Source organism: Furipterus horrens, unplaced genomic scaffold, assembly GCF_987537825.1.
Source record: "Furipterus horrens unplaced genomic scaffold, mFurHor1.1.pri manual_scaffold_10, whole genome shotgun sequence".
Taxonomy (NCBI): Eukaryota; Metazoa; Chordata; class Mammalia; order Chiroptera; family Furipteridae; genus Furipterus; species Furipterus horrens.
The window spans coordinates 36,635,750-36,644,167 of NW_028327180.1; the positions used below are offsets into that span (position 1 = coordinate 36,635,750).

Below are 8,418 nucleotides of genomic sequence, written 5' to 3' on the forward strand. Positions count from 1 at the left end.
CAACGTCAAACCGCCTTAGGGACTCCGGCTCCGGATTTTCTGTCGGGGTTTACTCCCTTAGCCTTTCCCCTGAAGAGGTATGCCGCAAGGCAGCGGAGGTTTTTTGGAGTCAGAGTTTTCCTTCTCTGATGTGCCCTGACTGGAAGATCGAACCAGCGACACTTAGCTCGCAGGCCGACGATCAATCCACTGAGCCAAACCAGCCAGGGGCATCCAGGTTAATACACCTTTGAAATAAGCATAACTACCCTCAACAGAGCATGTAATCTTGTTAACTACCCTGTAACCCAACCCCTGCCTCACTCTCTCCCACCTTGACTTAATCTTCTTTACATTCCCTCTTAATTCCAAATGCATGAGAAGCTGCAAAACTGTTGCTCTCAGGTGCATTTGACATCTTTACTTAAGATCTCAAACCCATACAAAGACATTGATGAATCTTACCTGTATATTGCTAAGTAAAAGAATCCGGTATGAAGAGGCTACATGCTGTATGACATCATTTATATGACATTCTGGAAAAGGCAAAACTACAGAGATGGCAAATCATGGTGTGGGGGGTTGAAGTGTTCCACAGGATACTTTAGTGATATCTGCCACTGTGCATTTATGAAAGCCCGTAGTTTTTTGCAGCCCAAAGAGTAATTCATGATCTATTCAAATTAAGTTATTTAGGATGTGGGAGTATCACAGAATGGAATACTAAATGTGTCAAAGAATGTGACTATATTAGAAATGCATGAAAAAAAAAAAACTCACTGCAAGTGGTGGGGGCAAAAGGTATTGACCCTATGTAAACAAAAAGGAACAGCATCTGCAGACTAAAGCAAAATGTACTGTACACAATCAGTGGACTATATTTTATAAAGTTATTTCCCTTAAGGGTAGTTTACAATTCTGAAACTACTCTATATAATCTGGAATGGAGTAATGAACTAAATAAATGGCACATAGTGGGAGCCAGGTTTCTCATTTGTTGGAGAAGTTACAGATGAGCAGGTGGCACAGATTACAGTATCTACGTGATAAAAAATCAGGCTGGAGACAACAGTATGAATTCATCTTTAGCTTAATATGGATCAGAAAGTTCCACATAGAAATCTTTATATAATTAGGTGTATATACAGAGGCTGGAATACACACATACGTTTCCCTGCATGGTCAGCTGAGCACATTTAGCTCCCACGTGATAAGTTTTTAATACCATTCGGTACTAAAAGGAACCAGAGCCCTTTGAAGAAATGGCTGATTAAAGACTTGGCTGTTACTTTCATTTGGCTTGTTGGCTTCACCAACACCTGAGCTCAGCTGAGCTTCCAACAACGGAGGGTCTCCCCCTTTGCTGTCCTCAGAATGGCTGTAAGGAACAGAGGTGCTGATAACATTTGTCAAGCAAATGCCCTATTTTACTAAAAATCCACATACACATTACATTTTACAGAAACAGCATTTACCCAGATCTCTTGGTCTTTACCCTAAACTAACAAAAGAAAGGGTACTGAGGGAGCTCTATTAGTAATGGAGGGTCCCTTATCCAAACATTAGGGCTATACTGGCCAATCCCAGACCCCCAGTCCAGTGCACAGGAGGTGGGTTTAATAGAGGCCCCTCAGAACCAGCCTGGGGCACCTGGAGCCTGTCCCAAGCCCACATCACCATCCCAGGTGAGGGCCCTGCCAGCACCAGAGACCTACTGACCCATACACAGCCTGAGTCCCAGCTGGAAGCACAGATGGGCCCTGCCTGGATGGCTTCCAGCCTCAGGAACTGGAGACTGGGTACCCAAAGTGGTTGCGGTCAGTCTCGTCTAGGGTCAGCGTCAGTGCCAGGCTAGGCTTCTGTTCCAGCTCCTCCTCTTCCAGGCAGCGCTGTGGGGGCCGGGTTTTGAAGAAGTCAGAGATGTAGCGAACCTGGGTGAGGAAAGTAGGCAAAAGCTGGCTGGGCAGGAGTAGGGGTGGGACCCAGTTGGGGGTGAGGGGTGGGGGATGGGAACCCAGGGAAGGGAGTGGGGGTGAAGGGCAGTAGAACCCAAGAGGGGATGGGTATGTGGTAGGGGGCAATGAGAAAAGCAAAACCAGGGATGGGAAGACTGGGTTCTTAGGGGGGAAACAGGAGTAGAGAGGTCTAGGGACCTGGAAAAGGAAGAAAAGATACAGGGGTCCCAGGGCAAAAAGTTGAGGCCCAGGAGCTCACAGTGAGGCCGGCCACCAGTGCCCCCTGCAGGAGGCCCACGAGGACATCACTCCAGTGGTGTTTGTGATCAGATACGCGGGTGTAGCCCACATAGAGAGCAAAGGCCACCAGGAAGAACTGCACCGTGGGCCGCAGCAGCCGGGCCCACTTCCAGCAGAGCCGTGCCTGCACATAGAGCTGTGGGGCCAGAGGGTGGCCGTGAGCCCAGGAGCCTGCCAGGCTCACCCCATGGCCAATGCACAGAAAGTCGCTCTGAGGCCAACAGCACAGAACCAAAGGACCCAGGGACTCCGGTTTTTATGAACAAACCACTTAGCCCAACCAGTCACCTCCACCACCCACCCTGCTTTACAGATGCAGAAACTGAGGCCCACCGAAGGGGAAGTGACTTGGCCACAGTTTCACACCAGGCAAGGCACGGAAAAACTAACTCACCGCCAAGAACATCATGCAGTACATCCCAAAGGAGGAGTGTCCGGAGTAGAAAGATAACCTAAGAAAGGAGAGGGCAGCAAGCATCAGGAAGGCTGTGCAGAGGACAGAGCCCAAGAGCCCGTGCTCAAAGACCAGACAACTCACTCAGCCTCTCTACCTTCAACACCCGCTGGTCCCATCTCCTTCCAGAGCTTCCCACAACCTGGGGGAGGATTTTACACAGAAACATGGCTGGTGTTAAGATATAATGAGAGTCCCAAAAGGAGAAAACAGAGAAGGGGACAGATAGAATATTTGAAGAAATAAGGGCTGAAAAACCCCCAAACGTGACGAAAGACTTTACACACTGAAGAAGCCTGATGAAGAGCAAGTAAGATCAACTCAAAGACAGCCACACAGAGACACATTATAATCGAACTGCCAAAAAAAAGTCAGAGATTCTTGAAAGCAGATGAGAGAAAGGACTCATTGTGTACATGGGACCCTTAATAAGATTAGCAGCTGGTTTCTTACCAGAAACCACTCAAGCCAGAAGGTGCTAGATTACATATTCAAAAAACAAACAGAAAAACACTGTCAACCATGAATTCTATATCTGATAAAATGATGCTCTAAAAATGAAGGCACAATTAGGACATTCCCAGAGAAACAAAGATGCAAAGAATTCAATGCTTGTACACCTGCCCTATGAGAAATGCTGAAAGGGAGCCTCTCAAGGAGAAATGGAGGATACTAGACAGTAACTCAAAGCCACACAAAGACAAAAAACACCAGTAAAGGTAATTATAGGATATAAACATCAGTGTTACTGTATTTTTGGTTTATAATTCCTGTTTTTCCTATATGATTAAAAAAGAAACAACTGCATGTATGCTAACAATGTGTACTAGACTTACCATGATGATCATTTCACAATAAATACAACTAGCAATTATGTTGTACACCTAAAACTAATATCGTAATTATATCTCAATTTAAAAAACTGCATAAAACAGTAAGTATAAATCTATGTTGATAGCACACAATGTATAGATATAATTTGTAATAATCTCAAAGGGGGTTGTGCAATATAGCATATATATATATATATATATATGGCAATATATCACTGTATATCTGCAAACATTTTGCATAAGAAATACTTATTTAACAGAAAAGAAAGCAGTAATGCAGAAATTAAAGAACAAAGCAAAACAAAAATACATATAGAAGTCTTTCCTTATCAGCAGTTACATTAGGGTGAATGTATTAAATTCTCTAAAAGGCAGAGATTGGAGAATACATTTTAAAAATATCTAATTTTATGATGTACATAAGAGACTCACTTTAGATTTAAAGACACAAATAGGTTGAAAGTTCAAGAATGAAAATAAAAATTTCATGCAAAGAGTAATCAAAAGACAGCTGGAGTAGCTATGCTATACAACTATCAGGCAAAACACATTAAGACAAAAAAAATGTTAGGAGAAAAAAAGGACACTACATAATGATAAAAGGGTCAGTCAATCAAGAAGATATGACAGTGACAAAGATATATGCACCTAACAACATTTTTTACATGAAGCAAAAATTGACAGAAGCTACAATATGGGTGACCTTTAAAACATTAAAGCCAAGCAAGAAAGGCCACATCATATATGATTCTGAGTATATAACATGTCCAAAACAGGTAAATCCATAGACAGAAAATAGGTTAGTGGTTACCAAGGGCTGGGGGTAGGGAGGGGGAGCTAGCTAAAGGACATGGAGTTTCTTATTGGTGTGATGAACATAGTCTGGAATAAGATGGCGGAGATGGCTGCACAACATTGTAAATGTACTAAAAAGTCAATGAATTGTACACATTAAAGTGACTGAATTAGTGAATTTATGCTATGTGAATTTTACTTCATGTTTCTAAAGAGAAAAGTAAGGAAGTCAATTACGTGAAAAATTTATCAGTAGAGATGGTGAGAGGACAGAGCAAAAGCATGAGAGGGGGGCCTGAAATTTAGAGGAGGCAGGTCACCCCTCCTGCCACTGACTGCTCTGCTCCAGGGCCTGACACCCCCAGCCTCACTTTGCCTCCCTGTCTGCAGGCCCCAGGGACCACCCTATCTTCTGCCCACTGAGGTACCTCTTTACCCTCCACCATCTGACCATTCATTCTCCAATTTCTGAGGGCCCTTCTCCAGCCTCCACTCTCCCCCAGGAGAGTGGGAGTGTCTATGGCTTGGGCTACTCCAGCATCCCCCAGAGTGAAGGCTGCTAATCCAGCACCCACCTGGCCTCAGTGACATTGGCAGGGCTTCCCCTGCACACCTTCTCCACCTGTACGTAGATGGAACAGTTAACACGGCTCCAATCAGGGTCACACACTGCCAGGAAGTTGGGCCGCAGCCGGCCGATCATGTACTTGGCCAGGTCTGTCAGGGACTGGCTCACTGCAGCCCCAAACAGGAATGTCCCCAGCACTTTGTAGACAGCAGCCACGTAGTTGTTGAAGTTGGAGCGGGAATGGAGGCGATCTGTGTACACCAAGTAGGCCTCTCCCGCTGAGACCTGCGAAGGGATCAGCCAAGAAGCTTCAGGGCAAGGCTGGAGCAACAACTGGGGTCTCCACCAGGTACTGGCTCGGTCCTTCCCACTGAAAGGGGTTTAGGGTTTCTGGCTTCCCTGAGGCCACTGGGAAACTGGGAATTCCGAAGGGGGTCCTCTTCCCCACAAATACCACCCAGGGCAGATACTTGAAGCCCCCACTCTACCCTACAGGCCCCTCCTGCCTTACAAGGATGATGGTGGCACTGATGGTGACCCCGGCCATGAGCCCATGAGTGATGCTGTCTGGACGGTAGGGGTACCGGATGGAGTCGTCACCACAGTAGAACCCTCGTTTGTACGGGGTGTTCACGAGCGTCAGGATGACGAAAGGCAGGGAGGCTGGGAGTCGGGGAGAGAAGCCAGGTAACCACATGTTTCTTCGTGGGTCACACAGACCAGTCTTCTTCTGGAGCTTGCACACCTGCTTCAGCCTCCCTCAATACCCACCATTAAAACTTTCTCGGGGTTCCCATCATCCTCAGGTGAACACCAAAGCCCTGGCCCCCCAGAGCCACTGTGTAACCCCCACCGCACATCCCTTACCCTCTCCTCTCACTCACTTTCCTCCATCCTCCTTTCTGCTCCTTGAACAAACCAAGAAAGCACCCACTCCAGGACCTTTGCAAAACATCTTTCACTTGCCTCCAGTCTCAGCTTTACCCACCCCTCCTAACTGCCCCCCGCCCAAGTAATCACTCTCCTAGAAGGAAATTTCAGTTCTTCCTGTCCCTTGTCCTTGTGTATAACTATGTAATCATTGACACTTGACTGACTCCCCACCTCCACCCATCTGTGAGCACCTAAGGAGGCTGTGGTGCTCCAGGCTGCATCCCAGGAGCTTAGGCAGGCATTTAATAAGCATCTGTTTTTCAAGCTGAGATGCCTGCATTCTCAATTGTCCCTGAGCTGGTCACATAGTGACCAAGACAGACCAGACCTGGGAGCTCAATGCAAAGACACATTCAGAAGCCACAGTCATGACCAATTATGAAAGATTAAGTAGCCCAGGCACTGAGGCCCTACTGAGCTCAAACCCCTCCCCACTTCCCACACTGGGCTCCCTACTCTATGGGGTAGATTCACAGAGACAAACTCCAGCAGATGTCCTTTGCCCCCAACAAGGCAGGTGACAAGTATAAAAGGGTGTGGCTCTTCTGGGGCCTGAATTCCTGAGGAGGGGGACAGCAGGGCCAACTGCTCCCAACAGGCCAAATTCAAGGGCCCCAGGGACCCTTTAGTGATGGTATTGAGCACCTTTGATGCTGAGTCTGAAGAAAGACTCAGCGAAGAAAACACAGAGGTTGGTTGGCCTCAGGCAGCCAAGAGGGGTTAGAAATAAAGAATAAAGACTGGAATGGGGAGGTGGCTGCAGTTCTCAATAGGAATTGCAGAGCAGGCCACAGAGGAGGTGGCTTGGAGATGAGGAAGTTCAGGGGAAATCTGGGGAAGAGTGCCAGGCACAGGGAACAGCCAGTGCAAAGGTCTGGAGGTGTGGCCATGCCTGGGGAGCTGGAGCACTGGGAAGAAGGGCTGTGCTGGGGGTTGGGGGATGGAGGACATAATAAGAATGGGTATCTTTCTGAGTGAGGCAGAAAGGCTTGAAGCAGAGGAGTGGAGCATGTTTTCACAGGCTCCCTCTGGCTGCTGTGAATGAGGACAAGGGTAGAGGCAGAGAAGCCAAAAAGGAGACTCCCAAGTTGTGTGTGTGTGTGTGAGTGGCGGGCAGGGCTAGAAGATGCTTAGAAGTCACACAGGACACCTGGAAGGGCAGGTCAGCCTCCCAGCTCCTGTCTCCTGCTCCTTCCACTGGAGACTCAGGCACCCCAATCAGAGCCAGAGCAGGACTTTGCTGGGATCTGGGAAGCAGAGCTCGATGCACCAAAATCAGGGCCTCCCTTCACTCAGCCTCCCTGACCTCACACCATCCCTCAGAGTCCTTGTTACTATTTAAGACTGAACTGTTTGTGTTGAATCTTCTAGAATGGGGAGCCCGATCTGCTTGAGCCCCCAACTCCTGGCACACAGCAGCAATACACAACTTAATCTCGGTTCCACCTCCGGTGTGACCTCTCCAACAGCTCGTCCCTCACAGGCTGTTTGGAGGAAAAGGTTCAACTATTTGCCTGTTGCTTAGCGCCTTGTATACAATCCGTGCCACACAAATGTTCAAATAAGTAATAACATAGGTGCTCAGAATATGGTGCCCAGGGGTCTTCCTGCTACCACCTAGCCCACCCCGAAAGGGGTCTCATCCTGGGGCATAGGAGGAGGGCCCGGCCTCTGCCATCCATCAGTACTAAACCCTCCATCCCTCGGTCTCTCTGTCCGCTCCCTGCTGGTCTGAAAGACAAAAACTAGGTTGGGGGGCAGGGGGGATTTTTGCCGGAGGGGCTGCTCCCCCCGCCGGGAGTAGAATTCCGAGGTCATTGCCCTCACAGCCCTAGAGCAAACACTCAGCCATTGTTCCTGGGACCCTGGGAGAGGAGGGGCCTCGGGCTACCCCCTCCGCCAGCCTGGCCCGAAAAGCCGCCCAACAGGTTAGGGCGGGCAGCCCCGAAGCCTGCGATTCACACGCAGCCTGGGGCCCAGCTTTCTCTCGGTGTTTACCCGTTTGTGCGGGTTCAAATCCCACCGACCAGCTGTACGTCCCGGGCCAGGTTTCAGCTCTCCTCCAGACCCCTGGGAGAGCCAATCCTGGACCCTGGGCGTAAAGGTCCTCCCAGCGGGAACCCGCACCGCACCACCACCCCACCTAACCCAGCCGGGGCCGCCGCCCGCGTGAATCATCGCCCTGGTAGGGCGCGGCGGGAAAGGGGGACGCGGCGGGAGTGGGGGCGTGTGCGGCCCCGGCGGCTACTTCCTGCTGACCTGGGAAGGGGTGCCAACCCCGGTGCCGTTTATGACCCACTCCTGAACCCGGAGCGAGTTAGGTAAACTGAAGCTGGAAGAGCCCACGCCAAGGAAGGTGCGCCGAGGGTCCTCCCCCGAGACACCTGAGAAGGGATCCCCCCCGCACTCCCGGGTTCCCGCGGCTCTTACCGACCAGCACGCACAGCACGTCGAGCAGCACGAAGACCCACCTCCGCTCCATGCCGCCACCGCCCCGGGCAGCGCCCGCGACCCCCGACGCCCGTCCCAGTGCGTCCGGTGGCGTCCAGGCCTGGCCGCAAAGTCACATGGCCACCGAGCCAGGCCCTGCAGGGGAGGGGA

General features: G+C 49.8%; 1 protein-coding gene across 2 annotated transcripts; it reads right to left on the reverse strand.

Moving 5' to 3' along the window:
- Positions 1-1,053: 1,053 nt before the first annotated feature.
- On the reverse strand, positions 1,054-8,418 carry PLPP2 (phospholipid phosphatase 2). 2 transcript variants are annotated; one of them, XM_090289070.1, is made up of 6 exons: positions 8,289-8,418; positions 5,396-5,547; positions 4,892-5,169; positions 2,629-2,686; positions 2,194-2,370; positions 1,054-1,910 (listed from the first exon to the last, which is right to left on the reverse strand). In XM_090289070.1, exons 2-6 carry the CDS (start codon positions 5,429-5,431, stop codon positions 1,761-1,763), a joined length of 699 nt encoding a protein of 232 aa, XP_090145196.1. In that variant the 5' UTR covers positions 5,432-5,547; positions 8,289-8,418; the 3' UTR covers positions 1,054-1,760. The 2 variants fall into 2 exon arrangements, with proteins under 2 accessions (XP_090145196.1, XP_090145197.1); XM_090289071.1 differs by having other exon boundaries at positions 8,248-8,358.

Coding starts and splice junctions, on each gene's coding strand:
- PLPP2 (XM_090289071.1), bottom strand. CDS start 8,299: ATGGAGCGGAGGTGGGTCTTCGTGCTGCTCGACGTGCTGTGCGTGCTG. Junction 2,371..2,628: donor ACTGCATGATGTTCTTGGCG/GTGAGTTAGTTT, acceptor CTGGCCCCACAG/CTCTATGTGCAGGCACGGCT. Junction 1,911..2,193: donor CACTGGTGGCCGGCCTCACT/GTGAGCTCCTGG, acceptor TTCCTCACCCAG/GTTCGCTACATCTCTGACTT.